The sequence below is a fragment of the Entelurus aequoreus genome, linkage group LG09 (assembly GCF_033978785.1).
Source record: "Entelurus aequoreus isolate RoL-2023_Sb linkage group LG09, RoL_Eaeq_v1.1, whole genome shotgun sequence".
NCBI lineage: Eukaryota > Metazoa > Chordata > Actinopteri > Syngnathiformes > Syngnathidae > Entelurus > Entelurus aequoreus.
The window spans coordinates 26,351,237-26,376,215 of NC_084739.1; the positions used below are offsets into that span (position 1 = coordinate 26,351,237).

A 24,979-nucleotide genomic window follows, 5' to 3' on the forward strand; every position below is an offset into this window, starting at 1 on the left:
TTAAAAAAACATACAAAGTAATTGCACAAGTTGATGTACGTTTGACGTACAATCGGTTTCCCTTTTAACACTGAACCATGAGGAAATGTTTGGGTTATAAGGCGAAGGGGGGCATAAACATCTGACATAGCCAGAATTGTTGATGGAATGCGGGTTTCAGTCAAGATTGCAGCAGGATTACCTCCACTAATCTTACCATAAAATGTTCATATCCAACATTTGATTATTAGCGTTGCAAAACAAATGCAATTAACTACAGTACAAGAAAGAAAGAAAAGTTTTGGAATGCATAACTATGATAACTGTAAGGCATATTTGGTTTTGGTGTCCAAACGCGGTGAACTTCCTGTCAGACGGACGTTCCCTCCTTCAAGCCCACAAGCTCTCCCTGAACAGATAAGATCAGGTGAGGCAAACGGAGCGGAGTCTTGCTGTGTACAAACGTGTGCTACCTTGTCATCCTGGTGCTCCTGTAGTGTTTTCACCGTCTCCCTCTCTTTGGTCAGCTGCTCCTGAGTCGCTTTGAGAAGTTGCTGGAGTTTGGTGGCTGCCTGGCCAAGATCTTTGGACAACTTCTTCTCTTTCTCCAACCGCTCCTGAAGACATAAAAGGGAAACGTATATCATTCATTTTGTAAACGCGCAAATCGGTTCAGGGTCGCGGGTGAGCCGGAGCCCATCCCTCGGACCGATCAGCTAAGCACATACATTGGAACCTCTATTCACAAACTTAATTGGTTCTTGAACGTGGTTCGGAACTAGCACATTTCTCAATAAAAAACAATGTAGATTAAAAAAAAAAGTTCCGGTTCCAACAACATCCATATTTTGGTAAAAGTATTTACACTTTGAACACAATATAAAGCACTAAACACTACAGTATATCAAACAAACATAACCACTTTCTATTTAATAAAGTCAAAACAACAACTAGCTGAACGGTCATTTGCAGCCGCTCTGATTGATTGATTGAAATTTTTATTAGTAGATTGCACAGTACAGTACATATTCCGTACAATTGACCACTAAATGGTAACACCCGAATAAGTTTTCCAACTTGTTTAAGTCGGGGTCCACGTTAATCAATTCATGGTACAAATATATACTATCAGCAAAATACAGTCATCACACAAGCAGACATGCAATCACACTGTCACTAGTACTGTGGTGCACTCGCTTTGAAATCACAAATCTCTGACTTGTAACAGCCAGGTTGCTACAATGATTAGAAATAAAAAAAATAAAAACTAGGAGTGAAGGGGGCGAGGTTCAGTGTCGACAACGCTGTGGATGCTACCTGTATGTTTCAAGCCACACATTGCGTGTCCATTGCTTTCTTTGGACTCATATTGAGCTAGCAAAACTAGAAAAAAGGCTAAAAACACTTAAAAAGTACACAAAGTAGCAATTAGCACAGGAGCTAACAACACTGCTCTGCTGGCTGAATGAGTAGTGATCAGTCCGCTCACAATGGATGTGCTGCCGGGGACAAAATGGCTGCTGTGCAAGGCACACAATCAGCTGATGAAACATTCGTACACAAAGACGAGGTTCATACAACAAAACGTTTTTATTTGGTCTGTGGTTTGTAAATTGAGGTTCCCCTTGTATGTATTACACTTCACTATGGACAACTTACAATCAACACTTTGAGGGGGATAGAAAAACAGGCTTTGCTACACATCTACACTACCGTTCAAAAGTTTGGGGTCACCCAAACAATTTTGTGGAATAGCCTTCATTTCTAAGAACAAGAATAGACTGTCGAGTTTCAGATGAAAGTTCTCTTTTTCTGGCCATTTTGAGCGTTTAATTGACCCCACAAATGTGATGCTCCAGAAACTCAATCTGCTCAAAGGAAGGTCAGTTTTGTAGCTTCTGTAACGAGCTAAACTGTTTTCAGATGTGTGAACATGATTGCACAAGGGTTTTCTAATCATCAATTAGCCTTCTGAGCCAATGAGCAAACACATTGTACCATTAGAACACTGGAGTGATAGTTGCTGGAAATGGGCCTCTATACACCTATGTAGATATTGCACCAAAAACCAGACATTTGCAGCTAGAATAGTCATTTACCACATTAGCAATGTATAGAGTGTATTTCTTTAAAGTTACGACTAGTTTAAAGTTATCTTAATTGAAAAGTACAGTGCTTTTCCTTCAAAAATAAGGACATTTCAATGTGACCCCAAACTTTTGAACGGTAGTGTATAATCGTGTACCAACTATATCTGGCAGTCATTTCCAGACGTAGCAACTGTTTTGGATTATTTTGTTATTCTTCCACAAACAAGTTAACCTAGCATGATGTTGCTGTTCAAATCTGGCTTCGGTAATGTTAGCAATGTAGCTCACAAAGCTATGCTCGTGTTGCTAACGTTTGTGTCCTCCTCTACTCCTTACTGTTGCGTTGTTTGCGATACATCTTATCTATAAATGTTGGACAAGTGCAGGGTTACAGTGTATGATAGCCAGAGACAGGCGTGAACAAAGCCAAACAGGAGATAAAGTTCCTTAAGTTTTCCAAGGGCGTAAAAACCTTTGAATTCCTATTTTTTTGCTCAAATTTCTCAATAAACCTAATACATTTTCTAATAGATATATTTTTAGTTTTGATCCTTTTTAATGTCTTTTGATCAGATCACAGGTTTAAATTAATAAAATAACTCATGTTGTGCTAATGTTTACTAATTAAAATTTTGACATTTGAGGATGTCCCAATCAAATACAATCATTACATGTTTGGTATTTTTGTTTAGGGCTTAAGTTGGTTGATGAATATGAGCAAAGAAAGTATCTGCTGCTCACTGCTCCCCTCACCTTACCATGAATTGATTAACGTGGACCCCGACTTAAACAAGTTGAAAAACTTATTCGGGTGTTACCACTTAGTGGTCAATTGTACGGAATATTTACTGTACTGTGCAATCTACTAATAAAAGTCTCAATCAATCAATCAATCACCTCCCAGGGGGTGAACAAATGCGGAGGTTAATTTCACCACACTTAGTGTGTGTGTGACTATCATTGGTACTTTAACTTTAAAACAATTATGAACCAAAATGTTTTTATGCCCCCTTTGAAAAAGGAAGGACTTTTATGTCCTGTCTGGCTTTGAGGTATTGTTGTACACCTGTGAAAGAATTGGACATTGACTTTTGACTCCAATGACAAATCATGTATAATGGAGTAACAAAATGTAAAACAAAATGAAGAACAAACAAGTCAGCCTTTGTCCAGTGAGGGTTAATTGTTGGGATATATGGTACTGTGAGATCAACAATACTAGATGTTCTAAAGCAGGGGTGTCCAAACTTTTTCCACTGAGGGCCACACACGGAAAAATTAAAGCATGTGGGGGCCAATTTGATATTTTTCATTTTTAAACCCTAACAAAATATATGGATGTTTATTTATTTTACCTTTAGGGGTCCCGGGACCATAAAGGGTCTTAGTCATTAAATTGTTAAAAATAAGTCAAATTATTATTATTATTTTTTATTTACAGTAAATCTCTATATCAACTTCAAGTTGATATAAATTAATAAAAAAAAGGTTTTATGGCTTTTATGTCAAAAACAACTTTGTTATTTATAGTAAAACTGAAATATGCAGTACTTAGTAATTAGAGCCCTAAAAGATCAATAATGCATTGATAGTAATTCTTTAATATTTTTGAGTAATCACAGTGAAAAGACAAATAAAATACCACTAAATATATTTGGGATCTAAAAGGTGCCCCACTCATAAAGTGATACGTTTTTATTAGGTTTTTTTGACTTTCAACACTTAAGTTACGAGATCAACTTCAGATATATCTGTCAATTTTACGTTTTAACTATTATTTTGTTTGTCTTATGCTCTTTTGTCAAATAAAACGTTGATGTTTTTATATGGCAACTACACAATATATGCAATATTTACCACATAAAATATTTTAAAGGGAAATATTTGAAGTAATTGGAGCCTTAAAAATAATTAATTATAACATGGATTTTTTGTCATAATTTTTTTTTTTGGAGCAATGGCAAAAAGAGAAAAAGAAAGAAAGACAAAAGAAAAAAAAACAGCCTGCATAGCAGCTTTGTGTCAACATTGCAACTTTTCTCGTTAGATTTCACCTTATTCATTTTTATTTTTGCAATAGCATTTCCAGAATGTGTGGCGGGCTGGTAAACAATTAGCTGGGGGCCGCAAATGGCCCCCGGGCCGCACTTTGGACACCCCTGTTCTAAAGACTATTACATTGTTTGGATGATGTATTTGAGATTATGACCACACCTTGAGCTGGACGACATCTTCTGTGTTGCCCTCTGGCGACTCCGCAGAAACCTTAAGTAGATCTAGCTGAGCCTGAAGTTCTGTGATAGTCGCCTGGGCCTGCAAGGAATCGCCACAACAGATGTTAGGTTAGCGCATGTCGTCGCTGCAGCTACTGGAGTCATTTTTTTGTTACTTCTGGTTTAACTGGGACAGAACCTGGTGACACACGAAGCGACTATAAATAAAGACACCTACAATACAGGCGTCTGTGTGTTAGTCAGCAAACATTCTTGTGCCGAACCAGCACCACACGTCCGCACACCAAAGCTGCTCGACCGGTTAGTTCTGACTTCGAGCGAAAGGCTCATGTTAAACAGCTCGGATGATGTTCCCAGTCATTTCAACAAAGGAGAAGAGGGGGAAGCGATAGCATGCGGAAAAAAAGGAGGGTTGAGAAAGAGCTGTGGTTAGTTTTGAGCTCATATGGTTAGCGTCAAGAACTACTGTGTCGCAGATGTACTAGGCCGACTGAAAACCATACTTCGTTAGTGAGTCATCTGGATCAGGGCCGTAACCAGGATTTGACAAATACAGAGGTCAAAAAAACGGTGGTCCAAGAGGAGCTTTGAAAGGCTGAAATCACGGGTTTTCCCAGTACCATTAAAAATAATATTACCTTGAGCAGCACAATGAACAATACACTTTTTTAATTACTATGCTGAAGTTAAACGTATTAAGCAGTTTCAACATCATTAAAACATAAATACGGGAACTCCCGACCTTCTGCTTTGCAGTACATGTCCTTGTCAGGCACGCCACAAGGGCTACCGGAAGTAATGGGAGAAATGTATCTTAATATTCTAATCAGTGACAGCGGATGACGTGTCTGGGAATACATTTGGGGTAAAATTTCATATGAAGCACCTTGTCATTCAATAATTTACATTTGACACGCGCTTCTTCACACAAAACGCCCCCCACCCGACCTTATACGGATAGCGAAGCTCTACGCACAAGGCGTGTTCTGCGTATGGGGCGGGGCGGCACCTGACTGACATGACAGTATTATACCAACAGCGAATCCCATTCAGGTAACACCAACATTGCAGAGACATCAGCATAATTTCATGTTAACATTATGTTGACGGCACATTTCAGATCAGATGATGTTTAAAGTAAAAGTGGACTTAATTGTGTAACAATATTGTCTGGAGTTGTATCGGGTTTAGCTGTGCATGACCAAAAAACGTATATTGCTATAGGATGATCTACCACAGGGCACACAATGTCCCACACAAAGTATATTTGCTGTCAGTTATATCATTTTCTTTAAAAAAATAAAAATACAGAGGACATGACCTCGGTGTCCTCAATGGTAGTTACGGCCATGATCTAGATGTGCATCCATGTTCAAACATATTATTTTTTGCTACTCGACTGAACAAAAAGTAGAGCTGGAAGAAGAAGGGAGAGTGAATGAATGTCCAGTACACAGTACTGTGCCTGGTGCCACAAGGGTGCCCTGTGACTCTCGCACCCTGACCTGACTGGGGTGAGCCTCAGTGGGGCCATTCTGTTCTCGCTGACCACTCATGGTGATTGGGCTCAGTTGCTCTTTGACCTGAAATAGGAAGCCGTTGCTCGTCACTGAATACATCACTTCCAGCCGCAAACGCCACCGGCACTCCGGCGAGCTTCTTGTCCGCATTAAGGAGGGACATCTAGAAGGGTGTGTTCACACTGGACGGGTTTGGTTAGAACTCTGGTTCACTGGTACATTTTTTTTTTGTGATATCCGAGTTGGTAAAAATTCAGTGCTTTTTTAAAAAAAATAATGATTTGTAATTAAATATTCTAATTCAGTGGTTCTCAAACTTTTTTCACCAAGTACTATCTCAAAAAACACGTTGCTCTCAAGTGCTACCATAATGACAAACATTAAAATACTATAGCATAGTAGGCCTAAATATTCATTAAAAACAAGTCAGAGCTTTTATTAAACAAGTCCATTTAATATTTATTGCTACTGTAACATTACACACAGTTAGAACAAAAACACTGTGTTTAAATATTTATTGAAGTGATTCTTTGGCGTATCACAAGATGGAGCCCGCATACCACTATTGGTAAGCTTACCACAAGTTGACAATCACTGCTCTACTTAATCTCTTTTTTAATGTAACCTAAAAAAAATGCCAATAAAAAGCTCTTAACTTGAAGTATTTTCATTTAAATTACATTATTTTTAAGATGGGTATTTAAACAAAACAAAAAAATCCTCCTAAAGTAATTTACAGACTTGAAAAGAAGCATTCTGTTTTTACTCAAATAAAACAATCAGCTCCTTATAAAATGCTCAAGTTTACACAACAAAAAACACTTTTCTGAGCTGTAAGTTTTGAATGTTGAAATTTTAGCTTTTTTCTCTGCTTCAGATAATATAAAGTAAATAAAACAGAGCCATCAATCAGTGCTAGCATATGTAAAATAGTGGTTTAAGAGAACATATTTAACCTATAATTGCTTATATTGGTCAAAATTACATGTTGAACTTTGCAAAACAGATCAGAGTTTGGTTTTGATTGGCTTTCCTGACATACTGTATGTTTTGTATTTATACATAAATGTGCAACATTGTCTCTTTTTTAAACATTCAATGATAAGAACATGAACTTATTGAATTACGAGCTTTGTTTTAATTTCGTCCAATGGCAGACGAGGCAGGCATGCGCCTTCTGACACACATGGGGGATTAAAACAACATTCTCTTTCATGTAAGGCTCCTATTATAAATATAATGTACACATCATTGGGCATGTAATATATCCCCATATTGATTTTAAAATATAATGTACATGTACATTGTACACGTAATATATCGCTGTATTGATTCTTAAATGTGTGAGAAATATTAATATTGGTTAGTTTAAAACACACTCGGAATTGACGCCATTTATCCAAAACTTCTGTAATGGATGGTTGCACGTTACGTGTGAAAAATTAAAAAAACTGTCTACTCTACCCTAAAAACAATACATCATTAGAACTTGGAAGTATCAGAAGTGTGTTGATGGTTTATATATGTTTATTATGAATATTTTACAGTATTTGTTATATAAAAATTCACACTATTTTAAGCTGCTAACATCAGTCTTGTGACAGTGAGGTTTTTTTATTTGCAATGGCTTCACATTATCTTTGTGCCACATTGCGATAATGTTGTTGCTCTCAGTCAAGCATGTGAATCTCAGTCAAGCATGTGAACTGTGATTAAAAAACAGAACAAATGTAATCAATGAATTACAGCTAATGTGATAATTTGACATAAGTTTTTGTAGTTGTTTAGTTTGTGTTGAAAATATACATCAAACAAGCTGCCCAATCAGGTTGCAACTTCCCTTTTTACTTGCCCAATTTGATGTTAAAGTGTAATGCAAAACATACCATGTATACTTCTCTGCTTTAATTCAAACCAGAGAACCAAACCATGAGTGTGAACACATCCTACATGAAACACAAATGTGCTGGCATTTGCCAAAGTACAACAAATCACCTTTAAAAGCTCCTCCTTGTGCGCCTGGGCCTCCTTGTGGGCCAAGCCCAGCTGGCTCTGAGTCACAGACAGCTGCAGCTTTAACTGAACACACAGGACACGTCACATGTTAAATGTATGAAGCTTCTGCGAACATCTTTTTTTAGAAAATCTACCTGTTCCATCTCCTCGGCGATGCAATGGTTGTCTGACTGCTTCTCCAGCTGTGCTTCCAGAAGCAGCATCTGCTCTTTCAGCTGCAAGAGATAAGCGGGTTTCCTCTGAATGATGATCAGATAAACATTATATGTACTCTAAAAAAAAAAAAAAAAGGGGGGGGGGGGGGGGGGGGGGGGTCCTAACCTGCTCTATACTTTGTTTTTCTGACTCCATCATGTGGACCTTTTCCAAAGCCTGGTCGCATGGAAGTAATGATACAGTAAAGAGTATCAGTACGGGTCCCATGGGGGACTAAGGAGATTACAGGTAAACTTTGCTTACTGCTCTCAGCTGCTCCTCTGAGCTAGCCATCTTTGACTTCCACACCAGCTCCTCCTCTTCTACACTCTTTTGCAGATGCTTCAGCATTCCTTCCTGAAGAAAAGGGGGCTTGGTTGAGACAAAAAAGTTCCACTCTTTAATCACAAAATATAATCATTCTTCTACCGTTTCAGCCAAAACTGTCCTGTACTGTTCACAATCAGCTTGCAGGGAGTTGCGGGTCTCATCAGCTTCCTTCATCTTTTCAAGCAACTCCTGAAACAATTCATAACATAAAATTAATCAAATATAGTCTATGGTAGGGGTCGACAAACCGCGGCTCTGATGGATTTTTCACAGACAAATTTTTTTCAATACCGAGTGCATTTGTGAAAAATAATTTCATCGATTCCGACTGTTTGTCAGGCTTTGGATGTGTAAAGCACAGGTGTCAATGTCATTTCATGTGGCCCCGTCACGTCATTCAATGTGGCCCGCCCCGTCACTTCATGCCAAATCAACACTTTCTAGTGTGCAGTTTTGCATGCAGTACAATTTTGACAGAAAAATGTACTGCATGCAACTGCATATGTTCTACACTATCTGATCATAAAACATTTTTTGAGGGTTATCAAAAATAAATACTTAAGATCTGCTAGTCACCTTGACTTACATCTGTTAGTAAAACATAATATAATCAAAATCAGTTGCCTATGCAAACTCCAGACCATCTTTCTTATGTGGAAAAGGGGGAAAATGGCTCTTTTAATAGTACAAGTCGCCGACCCCTGGTCTATAGTAATAAGAACTTCACAAGATTGCAGCTTACTGGTGATGTTTGACTTGAATGAGATTCTTGGCTCTGCTGCTGGCTGAGAACCTCTTGAGCTTTCTGCGTAAAGGCTTGTAACCAATTTGGCTACAAGGACATAAAAATATAAATAAATAAATACATTTATAACCAGAATTAAAACGGCTATTGTGGCATCAGCTTCATCTACCTGTTCGGTCTCTAAGGGTACAAGTGGGAAGAGTTTTTGCAGAGATTCTTTGGTTTCACTTTGAAAAGCTGCTAGCTGGGCTGTAATAGCCTACAAATAAAAAAACACAATCAGCAGAGAGATAGAATGCCAAGTGTTCTAATGCAAGGTGTTCCCGTCATATTCACTTCATTTTGTTTGGCTTCCCTCAGCTGCTCTTGTAGTGACACAACGAGGACCTCCTTCTCTGTCAGACTGCAAACAAACAAAAACATTCAAATCAAAATTCCTGACCTATTAATGTGTGACTGAGATTTTTGTGCTGAAGTCAATCACCTGCTCTTTATTTGCTCTATGGAGCCATTTGATTGCTGAAACAGAAAGGGCATGCACATAGGCCAATGTGATTATTTCCTGTCTAGCGGGGAAGGTACAGTATTGACGTGTGCTTACTGCTGTGTTCTTAAGTTGTACGGTCTCTTCCTTGAGGTTTCTAAGTTCGTCTTGAAGCGAGGCGATAAGGCTGGAATCCTCACTAAAGAGATCGAGATCATGTCTAAACAATCAGCACATATTAAAAAGGTGAAGCAAGCACAAGTCCAGACGAAACATACCTCTTATTCCGCTGCTCCAACTCAGAAATCGTGTTCTCCTGAATAACAGATTTGTAATTAGCAAGGCCATTCATAATTTAATGGTTTTGATAAATAAATAAAAACTGTTCCTCGAATCATCAAAAAGTACATTATTGATAAAAAATCACAGTATATCCGAAACACTTACAGCAGCCTCCTTTTTCATTAGCAATTGCTTCAGCTCGTCGTGGAGCGTGTTCAACTGGCTGTCCCTTTCCTGAAGACTGCACATGGCATATAGAGTTAGTATTTGGGGAAAAGTCTCATCCAAGTTTTATAAAACATGGTTACATTGACAAGTATGTCCTTTTTTCAAAATACATTTCAGCCCCGAGAAATAAATGATTCTGACTCCTAAATTCAATATTAATATTAGCAATATTAAGTCCATTCTTAAAATTATTGATCTAATACTTCTAAAACAAACACTTGATCATAAATTGGTCATTTGTATTCGTTGACTTGTGTTTTGCTTGATAAGGACACAAGACAGTAGCAAACGACCGTAAGAAGTTGTGTTAGATATATTAATGACAAATATTTAGAAAATCTTTTTGGGCAATTTTGAAGAAATACTATCTTTTGCACTAATCTAATATATCTTGCAAAAATGTAGCTTAATCCAGACTATTCCACTCTAGAATAATTTAATACTAAAAACAGTGGAACCTCGATTAACAAACACTTCCTTGTATCCATCCATCCATCCATTTTCTACCGCTTATTCCCTTCGGGGTCGCGGCTGGAGCCTATCTCAGCTGCATCCGGGCAGAAGGCCGGATGCAGCGGAGTACTTCCTTGTACGAAACTTTCAATTTACGAATCACAAACTGAATAAAAATATGCTGCGGTGCACGAAACTCGTCACAGTGTACAAACGTTTCATCCACCTATTTTGTGCCTCGCAGCCATTTTTGGCAGTTTGGTCTCCCTCCAGGGCTAGTTCAGTCAGCAATACAGTGCTGTATTTGGCTACTGTGCTCAGTGCAGAATGTTGTTTTTTTTCTATAGCCTTTTTACAACATTTTTGTAGTTTGGGACGACGTGGCGCGGTGGATAGAGCGCCAGTGCCAGCAATTTGAAGGTTCGATCCCTGCCTCTGCCATCCAAGTCACTGCCGTTGTGTCCTTGGGCAAGACATTTCACCCTCGCTCCCAGTGTGTGTATGAATGTGTGGTGGTCGGAGGGGCCGTAGACACAAACTGGCAGCCATACTCCCGTCAGTCTCCCCCAGGGCAGCTGTGGCTACAAAATGTCGCTTACCAGGTGTGCACGTGGAGTGAATGTATGATGGGTTCTCACTTCTCTGTGTACGCTTTTAATGTCGAGTGTATAGAAAAGCTCTATATAAATCTAATCCATTATTATTAGTTTTGCTAGCTCAATATGAGTCCAAAGAAAGCAATGGACAAGCAGTGTGTGGTTTGAAACATTCAGGAAGTTGATGTTGGGGGAAAAAAAATAGCTAACGTGATGCGTTTTTGAAATTAATGCGCTGTCTGCTTAATATAAAAATATATATATATTTATATATATATTAAATTTTATTATAAATGTGCCTGTTAGCCGACAGGCGGCACAGGCAGCTGCCTAGGGTGCAATCTGCTGGCAGGGGCGCCAATTTGCAAAATCTACAAATAAAAAACTACCGGTATACGTAAATACAAATGAATGTCTAATGAAACACACTCTGCACACTTATAAGGGAAGTTTTCTTTTAAATTAACAATAAAATGTCAATATAATATTAAAAGTCTTTAGAGCAGGTGAGTAATTATTTGTGAAAGACTGTAGTCACGGGCAAATTTACCATTAGGCAAACACAGGCAGTTCCCTGGGGCCCTCAAACGTCTCATAAATATGATTTATAAAGAAGTATTGTATGTAAAACACATTTATTTTTGTCTTAATTTGTGGGCTTAAACAAACACCATAATGCTCACTCAATCATGATTGTTTCAACAGCTCCCCCTGCTTCCCATGCTGTGAACTATTCCATGTTACTTTGGATACGTTCCGAAACACTTATTGGTGCGGTTTTGAGAGTTTAATTTATAAAGCCCAGAAGAGAAGAAGGTGAGAAGAAAACAGTTTTATCAAAACTAGCCGAGGTGTCAACTGTCAAGCTTTTTCTAAGTGACAGCAAATTAGGTGTACAACAGCAGCAGTCAGCAGCAGCACCGCTACCTTTTCATCGGTACCGGTCCGTGGATCGAAAATTTCGATTTTTTAAATAATTTTTTTAAAAATTAAATCAACATAAAAAACACAAGATACACTTACAATTAGTGCACCAACCCAAAAAACCTCCCTTCCCCATTTATACTCACTTTTTTATGACAATTTTTTTTTTTTTAATTTAAAAAAATGTCCCGTCCCCTCTGGTCCGTGGGACAAATTTTCAAGCGTTGACCGGTCCGCAGTTACAAAAAGGTTGGGGACCACTGTAGTAAAGGATTGTAAGACGAGGGCCTTGTAACACGTAGTGCAAGCAAAGCAGAAACTTGAAAGGCATTTCTTTGTTGTCAGCTTCGTCTAGAGGAGTCTAGTTTCCATGCGACCATCGGCAAGAGCTCCTTTTTATGCACCAAATCTTTCGGCTTCACAGCAGTAACGGTATATGTCACATCCGGTCAAAAATTGTCTCAGAGAAATGGTTATAATTTATTACCGGTAAACGATTTTAGTTTCTCTCAATTACAGTAAAAGTTGAGATCAGTGAAAGAAAAACCCCAAAATGATAAATATGAAGCTTGCATGATGGTTCCTAGCAACCAATGGTAAAGTGCACTACATTAACAAGTTTCAGTTATTTTCTCAGGGTCATTATTTAAATAGCTTATATTTTTTCTTTCGCTTGTTGTGTTGCAAATTTATTGTCTTTACATTTTAAATTATACAGGCGAGGGAGCGCAAAGTCCACTACATTCTGAGGCGTCAAATGATGGAGTTACTACATTACATATACACTTACAGTGTATATATAAAACCTTAATACAGGTGTTTGGATGTTTTTAGTGGATTTTATAGGCAGAATAGAGCAACTCACATAGGCTTCATTATAAGTGGACTTATGATCGTGTTTATTTACTATTTAAAATACATTAAAAAAGAAAAGAAAAACAAATGCGTTCTCTTACATGAGGATTGTAGGCAACATTTTTAAAAAAAGATGCAGTTCCTCTTTAAATAGATACTTAATCCAAATATGGACTTTTGTTGCGACTGGAACCCATTATTCACATTTACATTGTTTCTTATGGAAACATTTTCTTCAATGTATTAACTTTTCTATTAACGAAACTCTGTTCAAGAATCAATTAAGTTTGTAAATGGAGGTTCCACTTTACTTTCAACTGATACATTTTCTCGCAACGTTTTAGTCTACCACTTTTTTGTGTATTTTTTACCTGAGATACATGTATAAATATTCACCAAATTAAAAAAACACTAATTTGGCTGGAGTTTGAATATTTATGGGCTTGATTGTATGCATTCAATGCACTAAATCAGTGGTTCTCAAACTTTTTTCACCAACTACCATCTCAAAACACTTGGCCATCCAAGTACCACCACAATGACCAACAAAATAATACAGTAGCGTAGTGGGCCTAAGTATTCATTAAAAACAGATAATTTATTTAACAAGTAAATTTAATATTTTTGGCCACTGTAACATTACACACAGTTTTAATTAGGGATGTCCGATAATGGCTTTTTGCCGATATCCGATATTGTCCAACTCTTTAATTACCGATACCGATATCAACCGATATATGCAGTCGTGGAATTAACACATTATTATGCCTAATTTGGACAACCATGTATGGTGAAGATAATGTACTTTTTAAAAAAAATAAATAAATAAGATAACTCAATTAAAAACATTTTCTTGAATAAAAAAGAAAGTAAAACAATATAAAAACAGTTACATAGAAACTAGTAATTAATGAAAATGAGTAAAATTAACTGTTAAAGGTTAGTACTATTAGTGGACCAGCAGCACGCACAATCATGTGTGCTTACAGACTGTATCCCTTGCAGACTGTATTGATATATATTGATATATAATGTAGGAACCAGAATATTGATAACAGAAAGAAATGGGGGGAGGGAGGTTTTTTGGGTTGGTGCACTAATTGTAAGTGTATCTTGTGTTTTTTATGTTGATTTAATAAAAAAATAAATAAAAATAAAATAAAAACCGATACAGATAATAAAAAAACAGATACCGATAATTTCCGATATTACATTTTAACGCATTTATCGGCCGATAATATCGGCAGGCCGATATTATCGGACATCCCTAGTTTTAATAGTAACACTGTGTTTGAATATACAAAAATAAAACACTGTACTTTCATCAAGTGATTCGTCGGCATACCACTAGATGGAGCCCGCGTATCACTAGTGGTACCTGTACCACAGTTTGGGAATCACTGCACTGAATACATCAACACCAGTTATAAAATAGGAAACAAACATGTACCTGAGCTTTAACTGTTGTAGTTCTGTAGCATTTGCCTGTGGAGTAAAAAAAAAAAAATCATGAAAATAAATGAATAGAGTCACAGTAAATAAATCAAACTCTCACCTGGTCATGATCCTGCTCTTTTTTATTCTGACTGGCCTCCAGTAACGAGTTGATGGATGTCAACTGCTGCACAAGCTGTTGTTTCTCAACTTGCGATTCCTGCAGCTGAGCATTGAGAGCGTCCACCTGAGCAGAGCGCTCCTTGACCTCCGTCTCCAGGTGGCCAATTTGTACCTGAAATTCTGCATGGAGAAAGTCGGCTCATCAATAAACAGCTCCTAAAAACATAATTTACCATAATTTGTCGAATGGTGGCTTCCACTCACATAGATATGCCATCCACTTGATCAAATAAACGCTAATGTAGCCTCCGGATTTAACCATTGCAGACAACGAGTACTCATTGTAGTTGAGTAAATAAAGTGGCTACGACATGATAAAATATGACAAGACCAACAAGTAAAAAATACAACAACCGCACTGTTCATTCTCCATTCATTCGATTTCTAATCTAACCTGAGAGTGTGCTGCTGTCCTGCTGGGCTTTTTTCAAAGAGTCTTGCAGGTTGATGTTTAGAGTCTGTGTTGTTCTCATCTCCTCACACACCTCCTCTAGTTTCCTCTGCAACACTTGCTCGCTCTCTGCATGACTGGCCTGCCAATAATACAAACAATTTAAAATGGTGCAACAGCAGAAGGCAGTTAATATTCAATACGTCCTTCCTGGATTCAAACTCAAGCACTTAATTTGGAGACTTTTCCTGTGCCTACCACTTTGTTGTGAATTGCATAATTGCTCAAATCCAAAATAAAAAAAACATTACTGAATGAGCTTTGACACGACACATTAATGGACATGTATTAGTATGCCAGCATACTAAGTGTTGACTAAAAGTATAAATCACTGCATAATAGCCTGTTTAAAGACCTAAAATGTGTAGAAGGGGTGGAGTTAATGATTACCGAAACTAACTTGCCTCACATAAACAGAAACTGGCAACATTTCCAAAGTAGGTGACTAATTGAATGACAAAACAGGATGCACAGTTCAATATGGCCTCACACTGCCATTGTGTTAGCGCTCTTATATGCTGAGAGATACAGTGAGCTTGAGCAGAGAGATGCTCAGACACGCACACATTCCAGCTGCTGCTGAGACACGGTTTCCTACTAGCTTTATCATTTGTGTGTGTGCATTCCAGCCCAGCCTGAGATCTATGCTTCTAGAGCAATTAAACTTGCTGTAACATTACCCAGTCAGATGACAGGAGGCAAAAGTCTAGGGTTGTTGCAATTTAGAAAAAAACATTTTGGAAATGCCTTAAAAAAATAACTATAATAAAGGCCGAACCTGTGAAGTGGAGAGCTGCTTCTCAGTGGCAGAGACTTTAGCCTCCAAGCTTTTCTTCATGTGTTCATTGGTGTGCAGAATTTCATTCTTCTCTCCAAGCTCCTTGGTTAGTTTTCCACATTCCTGATGCAGTTTGGCTAGCTCTGCATTTTGTCTGGGGACAGAATGAAGTGTGAGAAAGGTGTTTTCACAACACATGTTTGTTCAAAAGTTTGGAACTCCGGATTGACTGTAAACACTGTACTTAATGTGCACTTACTTGCTCTCAGCCTGACTAGTGGCTTGGTTGAGGGCGTCGCGGAGAATAGAGTTCTCCTGCTGGAGACGGGCCAGCTGGGCATTGGGACCCTTTTCAAGTTGGTCCTGCAGGCCGAGAACCTAGCAGATAGTATTGAAGTTTTTTTGTAATCTTGAGTCGACGCACAAATGTTGACGCTACAATGGTAAATCACACTATTATGTTGAAAGACTAACTTTTGCATTGAGCTTCTGTGTTTGGGCTACATGGTCCTGGTAGCTGGCCTGCATGCGAGCTTGCAGAGCAATCATTTCCTGCTCCCTCTTGCTTAGCTGGGAACTCAGCCTAGTCTCCACACTAGCCACCTTCGACTTCTCAGCAGAAAGCTCCTAAAAGCAGACAAAAATTAATTACAACTTTTTAAATGAGCAAAAATGCTTCGAATTTATGGATAGTCTCCATCAGGGTTATGGCGCCTCAATCCTGATAATTTTGCCCAGCTACAAATTATGTTGCATGTTAATTGAGTATGCATTATACACTATAGCAAAACGGCACAAGCCTACGATTTCCAGGACATCACTTGACCCAAATATGCAGATATTGCATACATAATTTGTGTGCAAGATGTGTACTTTGTGCACTTAATATCTTAAAGCTCTTTCAGCAGACTTTGTAGGGAGAATCACATGAAGTGTACATACACATTGTTGTCTCCTCTCATAACTTGATGTTATTATGCTCAGCAAAACTAAGGTGAGCATCAAGGACAAATTATTACCATTCCTCTACTACCACCTAGAGGACAAAATAAGCAAGCCAATGTGTGTATATATACACAATATACTGTAACACTCACTGCTTTGACAAATGCATTTGTCTTGTATTTTACAGAATGCATTTTTAAATGTTGTGTTTACTATTTATTTTCACAACCATTCAGCTAGAACCTTTTCTAACTTTACACACAGCTTGTAATATTTGATGTGATTTGTGTTACTGTTGTAGGTGCAACTGGACCAACCAAACCCATACAGAATTTGGACCTTAAAGAAAAGATGACCCTTATACCTTTGTGAGATCTCTCACACGGTTCTTTGCTGCAGAAGAGTCCTCTTGTTCGGCCGCCAGCTGTTTTTCCTTCTCCTCTAGTTGTTTCTTCAACATGGCCACCGGGTCTCCTTTCTGAGTGGCCTGCAAAAGCACATGAAGCACAGTAATGCTTAAGTGTCCCTCGTCATTAGGCAACCAAGCATCCAGTAGACAGTAGACCAAATCTAGTTCCATACCTTGTGCCAAGTATCCTGGATGATGCCAGCTTTCTCAGACAGCATCTCGATGAGCCTGTGGGCTTCTGCCTCACTGAACACCATGCTGCTGACAGTGGACACTAAAACCTTGTAGGGCAGGTGCAGTGGTGCCTCGGATGGATTCACTGCTGCCACTGTACAGGAGAAGGACAAAACAAAAAGTTGAGCTTTGAAAATAAATGATATAAGTCTGTGGTACCAGGCAAAAATAAGCCTGAGGATATAAGAACCGCACCCTCACTGACTGCTTAGGGCCCTGTTAGACTTTTCTAGCTGGCAAAACAGGGCTGCCATGTTTAGACAGGCTCTGCCCGCCCATGTGCCAAAAAGACCCAGCACTGCTCTAACAGAGTATTATTTCTGAGTAATGTGAGTGTAACGTACATGGGTCCAATGAGTCTGTAATACAGAGTGGATATAAAAAGTGTACACAGCTTTTTTTCTAAAACGTTAAAAGTTTTAAGAAAAATTATGTTTTATTTTACTTACAGTGAAGCCATTCCTTTTGAAAGCTTCATCTGACTTTTTTTTTTAATATTATATGAATATGCTGAGCTATCCAGCTCCACTACTCTTCAGTGGTGGCAGTGTTGGGCGTTTGTTGAACCACAGTGCCATCTGCACATTTGTTGTTGCCCCTGATGTTTCTTTTTCTTAGTAGCACATGGTGGTTGTGTTTCTTTTTTCAAAATGCACATATTCTTGCACAGTGCACATTTTTGTACTTTATCATGTACATTTTGTACGTCTGAATTTTAATTTTAATTTATTTTTCCCATTTGGCTCACAAGATTGAGAGAGAAAAGAAAATTGACAATAAAGATGACTGACTTGAATAGGTTCTGTCGGATGTGGTTCATCACTTCCCTATTTGTCCCTATTGCAAATGGACTTTACCCAACTCTTTGCAAATTTTTGTAGGAAAAAGTGTAAGTTTTATGTAATCTCTCTATTAAACTAACCAATGAAGGATAATATGTGATGTATCATATTAAAACGGTATACAGTCGGGAAGGGATTCATTTGGCTCCATTCCTGGGTGGATCTCAAGTGAGAAGAAGGTGGGGGGTTAATTAATTTGCAATGCGGTCTGCTGAAAATGATTGAAAGAGCCATTCTACATAGCAACTGATGCTGTGGCCAAAGTTGGAATTGCCACAAAACACATTTTAAGATATTCTATATTTATTGCTGTCTGCTGGCTAAAGTGGATATTGTGCATGTCACGTTTCATGTGTCAGGTAAACCACAATGAATGGGGCCATATGAATCATTTTCCTACTGTACCAACCAACAATCAAAATAAAACTGCGCCTTAGAGCAATATATATATATATATATATATATATATATATATATATATATATATATATATATATATGTATATATATATATAAGGGTAAAGTGTCAAATCAATTTTCAGATGAATTGCTATTCTTTTTTGTAACGATTCTTAATCTATTCGAAAAAATCTAAAAAAAAATGTTTTTTCTTTCCAATCTGTCCTATCCAGCCACTCAGGCAATTCATATTGTTAATGTAGAGGCCCTTATCTGCTGTACAGATTTACTTCAGAAAAGAGAAGTGTTGGATACTTCTCTTGTTGCCTTATTTGTACATGACTTTATTAAATGTTTAAGAAGCATTTTATTAAACAAAACCAGTTTTCTTTTAAGTACAGGTAATATAGAAATTGATCAGAGTTGTTTGTCTTTTTTATGGAAAAATGTTGTTAATCCAAGAACTGGCATCCGATGTTATTAAAAAAGTATAGATTTTGAATCGAGAATCGTTTTGAATCGAGAATCGATTCTGAATCTAATCGTTAGAATTAGAATCAAGAATCAAAACAAATTTAATCAAGTGGTACTCAAAGATTCACAATTTAAAAAAAAATATTACCTCTCATTTTTAACCATCATAAAATCACGCATTGGCTAAGGTGTGAGGTCTGATAGAATTGAACAAACTGTAGAGAACATTTGCATCATTTCAGTAGAACTGTGGCAAATCGGTCCATAGCCCAAAATACCTGTCTCACAAGTCCTAAACCTCGAGATATGTTATATAAGAGCTATGTTAAAGTAGACAAGACCACTAAACTGCTTATGAGTGACTTAAATGTTGCTTTGCTTCGCAAAACCATTTTGGAAAATGATGTTTGGAATTAATTCTTCACAATAGGAGAAATAAAATTTGATAAATTCAAATAATAATGCACTTACCAGTCTCTGACTTTTTCTTAGAGGCCTTCTTCTTGGGCTCCTGGGTTTTTGGTGCAGGAGCGGTGGTCTGCTGCAATCCCACCGGTGGCACAGCCATGACAGGAACATCTTTAGCGACAGCTTCTAGTAGCGGGGCAGACTTGGTAGGTCCTGAAGACTTGGTTGGTGCTGCTGAGGCCTTGGCTGTGACCGCAGAAGACTTGGATGGGACTGAGGGGGTCTTCCCAGAGGGAGGGGCGGGCTTCACAGAGGGAGGGGCAGACTTGGCCGGGGCAGGCGCAGACTTGGCCGGGGCAGGCGCAGACTTGGCTGGGGCAGGCGCAGACTTGGCTGGGGCAGGCGCAGACTTGGTTGGGGCAGGCGCAGAATTAGCCGATGCAGGTGCAGACGTGGTTGAAGGAGGGGAAGACTTGGAAGTGGAAGAAGCAGATTTGTTTGAAGTAGAGGCAGGGGAGGATTTAGCTGCAACAGGAGCTGGACCTGATGCAGAAGATGGGGCAACTGCTTTGGTTGGGGCAGATTTCTTGGCCTGGACTAGAGCAGGAGCTGCTGAGAGTTTGACCGGTGCAGGGGCTGCAGCAAGTGGACTAGACTTCTTCTTTTTTTTGTCTTTAGGTGAAGGTGCAGGTGAGGGCTCAGAAAGAGTTGGGGTTGGTTCCGCAGCTTTGGGCTGTGGGTCTGCGGGTGCAGGGGTTGCAGTTGGTTTCACCTCAGTAGCTGGGACAGATTCGGGGGCAGGAACAGGAGCAGCGGCCACAATTGGGGCAGCAACAGGTTCAGGGACTAGATCAGCCTCACTAATCTCATCCGTTTTTTCTGATTCTGGGATCATTCCATTGGGTTTTTCATCCTTCTTCTTTGCACGGTTCTTTTTGTCAGCCGTTTTATCCTTCTTCTTTTTGTCCACACGAGATGACTGTATCTTACCTAACTCCTTACGCTGTTTAGCCAGTACCTCTTCATAAGAGGTCTCCTTCATAGAGAAGGTGGAGACAAGAGCAATCCCAATTACAGAGATCACCATGAATCCGCCAAAAACCATTATCCCGAGAGTCTGAGGGTCGTAGATATCCATTGTTCAATGTTTTTGTTCACCTAAAAAGAGGGAAAGACTTTAACATGTAATGGAAAGACAAAAAATTGTGGTACAGGAAGACCAAAACCCATAGCGAGTGGTGAAAAGCCGGCAATATAAGACGCACTCATTACATGCCCTAAAAACACCTATTTTTGATACTCTAGTCTAAACCAGGGGTGTCAAACTTCTTTTAATTGAGAACCACATCGCAGTTATGGCTGTCATCTGAAGACAAGTTTTAACAGTGAATAACAGAAATCCTTATTTTAATACATATGTTTTATATTTATAATACAAAAAAAACATGTGAATTAAATACCTTAAATTTTTTTTTTCAAAACGAACCATGTTGTAACTGTTTTAAAAGTCAACTTTTCTATTTATATACTACTATTCCTTTATTGGGAGTAATAAAACGACATACTCTTGGCCGATACAACACAATCTAAATAGAAATTACCACTGAATATAATGCCAATCGCCCAGTTATGACTGAGATTTTATTACCGATATTGCAGTGGTTTTGTCAGAGCATGCTATCCACAACTCACATTTAAAAGATTTTGTTCATCTGTGATGCACTTTTTATTTTAGTATGCATTTGTTTCTTGTGTATTGCTTTTTTAATTTGAGCTATTTGAGTTACTTTGACCAACAGAAAGGCTTTTTGTGTTGTACTTGTATGACTAGCAACAAAGAAACTCATTTATTTAGGAAGAGGAGCTCCACTCTCCACTTGTATTCATGATCATTTGTGGTCATATGTCATTCAAAATGTTTGAATTGAACGACAAATACTGAGAGTTCAAGGAAAAGTTATTTGACCCTCAGGTGAGCTACTTAAAATCAGCTCACTCTCTACTGGTTGGAAACCATTGTTTAAATAAACTCATGCATACTTTAACAGGTTAACACAATTGGAAAAACAGTTCTAACAAAAAAGAATACTGTAAAATTAAAGGGGAACTACACTTTTTTTGGAATTATGCCTCACATTCACAATCATTATCAAAGACATGACAACGGATGGATTTAAAAAAAAAAGCATTCTAACTTGTAAATAAACGTAAATAAAAGACTCCTTACAGGAGAGCCAATGGGAGGTCCTCTGTTTCGCCAATAAAATCCAATAAATAACCATTCAGAAACCGCCAACAATACTCCATTTACATTTAGTGAATTGAATATTAATCAAGTATTAGTGATACTGTTATTATAAGCGCAAACGCAGACGAACTACAGTATCTATAGCGACGCTGTGATCACTACCGTGTGTCCCTATGTTTGTATGTCTCGCTTCCTTGCTCCCTGTTTATTCTAGATCATAAATCATGCATCTCACCTGGACAGAAGAAGTATGAGGGCGTATTCCGACAAGTTGTTACACTTTGACAGCCATTTAGGCGAAAACGACACGAAAAGACGTTTGGTCCCCCAGGACCCCCCGTCTCCGTTTCTTCGCGAGGATTATGAAACATTCTTCATTTGAATGGGAATATATGAACATCCTAGCAGTCAGCATCTTAATGACAGCAGACATTGCACAATACGTGATGTTTTATTATTTTTGTTGGCTCTTTTGAAGTCTGCAGTGAGTAGTAATCAGTGATTAAGGGGGGGAAAAAAGCAAATGTGATGCATGTTTTAAATTACCGCATTCTTCAGAGTATAAATCGCACCGGAGTATAAATTGCACCTGCCAAAAATGCATAATAAAGAAGGAAAAAAACATATAAGTCGCATTTTTTTGGGAATTTTATTTGATAAAACCCAACACCAAGAATAGACATTTGAAAGGCAATTTAAAATAAATAAAGAATAGTGAACAACAGGCTGAATAAGTGTACCTTATATGACACATAAATAACTAACTGAGAATGTGCCTGGTATGTTAACGTAACATATTATGGTAAGAGTCATTCAAATAACTAAAACATATAGAACATGCTATACGTTTACCAAACAATCTGTCACTCCTAATCGCTAAATCCCATGAAATCTTATAAGTCAAGTCTCTTACGTAAATGAGCTAAATAATATTATTTGATATTTTGCGATAATGTGTTAATAATTTCCCACATAAGTCGCTCCTGAGTATAAGTCGCACCCCCGGCCAAACTATGAAAAAAACTGACTTATAGCCCGAAAAATATGGTGATGTGCCGCGTATGCTTAAAAAAATCTAAATACATAAATATTAAAAGTTATTATAAATGTGCCTGTTACTACATTACATATATAATCACATCATGTATATAAAACCTCAATGGAGGTGTTTGGATGTTTTTTTAAGAGCTTTATAGAGCAGCTCTCATAGGCTCTATTGTAAGCTGACTTTTGATCGCATTTATTTAATATTTAGAATGCAAAAAATAAAATAATTACATACATCATCATGTCCCTCATAATTATTGTGAAGGATAGGCAAAATTCCCCAAAAAGTGCAGTTCCCCTTTAAATGTAAAGATCCATTAATCTTTGCCATGTCTATTTACTCCCTTTTAATAAACTGTGCCTAAAGCAGAGATTCTCAGATTGTGGTACCAGGCTCCATCTAGTGGTATGATAAAGAAACACTTGATTAAAGTATCAATCAATCAATCAATGTTTATTTATATAGCCCTAAATCACAAGTGTCTCAAAGGGCTGTACAAGCCACAACGACATCCTCGGTACAGAGCCCACATACGGGCAAGTACCAGTACAGTGTTTTATTTTTTATTTATTCATACACAGTGTTAGTTAAAATTAGGTGTAATGTTACAGTGGACACAAAATAATACATATACTTAATAAACTAACCCCTCTATGTTGTTTTTAATGAATGCTTGGGCCTACTACGCAACTGTATTTTAATGTTGGTCATTAAGTTGGTACTTGGAGTGCCAAGTGTCTTCTGAGGTGGTACTTTGTGAAAAAAAGTTTGAGAACCGCTGGTTTAAAGATTGAAAATGTGCACTATTATCCGTTGCCTTAGGATGTCGCTGTTCTGCACTTTCAAAAACGCTTGTTTTGAGGCTACATAAGAAACTGGCTCAGAATCCAACTCTTCTATTACGTAACTTGTTTAGGGCTTCTTTTCATTTTCAATTGACTCTTGAATAAACTTTCATAGACTATGAAAGATGGTAAACACTTAGGTTGGTTTACACAACTGCCAATGCAGAATCCTCTATATATACCTGAATGAATGAGCACTTATAGGTCAGATTAATCTTAATTAATTTCAAATGTGGATATGGATTTTTTTCCCCCTTTTTGCCAACCAAATGGAAGAAATGTAGCGTTTCGTAAAAACGTCCGTGTGCATTTAAAAGCTCTGCAAACTGGTCAAAAGAGGGACGAGATTATACAACCTCCCATTTTGTCACGTCACACATCAGGACATCTGCACACGTTCACGACTGATGAGTGTACCTTTTAAAGAGGTTCTTTTTTTCCCAGCAGTACTTGAATCCAACACACCGAAAAAAACTGAACAATTATGCAAGAATTAATTGACGTTAACGTTGAATAAAAATGAACGGTAATGTGACAAACTTAAGCACATTCGGGTCAAATGTGCATGTGTGGAGTAGAGTCAATACGTGTACGTTGCACAGCTGCAGGGTAAGAGGTTTTCCCACGACAATGTATGATCCAAATTTCAACATAAACTCCACTTCCGCATAACAATTTAATGTCGGTATTCGCAGAAGACTTTACTTCGCAGACTAAAACTACAGCACAAACTGAGGACAAAAAGAGCAAGCGTATTAAAAAAAAAAATCTGCAATTTTGTGTATTCGAGGAAAAAATACGAGGCTTAGAACATTTTTAATCACTAATTTTCTGACTAGCACGGCGGCTAACGCAGTGAATCAATGAACTTGGCTAGCGTCTTGAACTTTCTTACAATGACGTGTCAACAGAAAAGTGTGGACGAAACAGACAGCGGGTGGGGAGGGGAAAAAAATCACCCCCCACCCCAAAAAAATAATTAAAAAAAACATATTGAAGTAGCTTGTGTGCACTAGTACGCAGCTTTAGGGTTACCAGAATATAGCCTGACAAGCTAGTTGTCGCTGGCTAGTTTATGGACGTGGAAATTCCTATTCTCGCTTACCTCGCTAAGGATGAGAATGATGTCTGCTCGGATGTAAGAAAAGTGGGTGATGGAAGGTAGCTTTCAGGTGAAGATGGTACCGCTTTTGTAGGGTATTTGCAGCGGTCTAGCTTAGTTGCTTTCCCCCCCAGATGTCTTCCCCTAACTCCGCTGGGCAATCGCTGGACTACTGTGAAGTCGTGGCACTTGGAGCTGGCTAGACGTGCTGGCCCCGTGCCCCAGATAGCTAGCGTTAATCCTGGAGGC

The 24,979-nt window shown here is 38.2% G+C and overlaps 1 protein-coding gene across 2 annotated transcripts; it reads right to left on the reverse strand.

The window, feature by feature from the left end:
* On the reverse strand, nucleotides 1–24,979 carry rrbp1a (ribosome binding protein 1a). 2 transcript variants are annotated; one of them, XM_062058461.1, is made up of 26 exons: nucleotides 24,734–24,979; nucleotides 19,551–20,645; nucleotides 17,305–17,459; nucleotides 17,087–17,209; nucleotides 16,252–16,404; nucleotides 16,037–16,155; nucleotides 15,778–15,931; nucleotides 14,943–15,081; nucleotides 14,487–14,668; nucleotides 14,382–14,416; nucleotides 10,041–10,116; nucleotides 9,872–9,909; nucleotides 9,711–9,792; nucleotides 9,594–9,628; nucleotides 9,446–9,512; nucleotides 9,279–9,368; nucleotides 9,107–9,196; nucleotides 8,464–8,553; nucleotides 8,299–8,391; nucleotides 8,161–8,211; nucleotides 7,974–8,054; nucleotides 7,819–7,902; nucleotides 5,809–5,886; nucleotides 4,284–4,382; nucleotides 453–596; nucleotides 1–388 (listed from the first exon to the last, which is right to left on the reverse strand). In XM_062058461.1, the coding sequence occupies exons 2-26, from the start codon at nucleotides 20,623–20,625 to the stop codon at nucleotides 350–352; spliced, it is 3,372 nt and encodes a 1,123-aa protein (XP_061914445.1). In that variant the 5' UTR covers nucleotides 20,626–20,645; nucleotides 24,734–24,979; the 3' UTR covers nucleotides 1–349. The 2 variants fall into 2 exon arrangements, with proteins under 2 accessions (XP_061914445.1, XP_061914446.1); XM_062058462.1 differs by lacking the exon at nucleotides 5,809–5,886.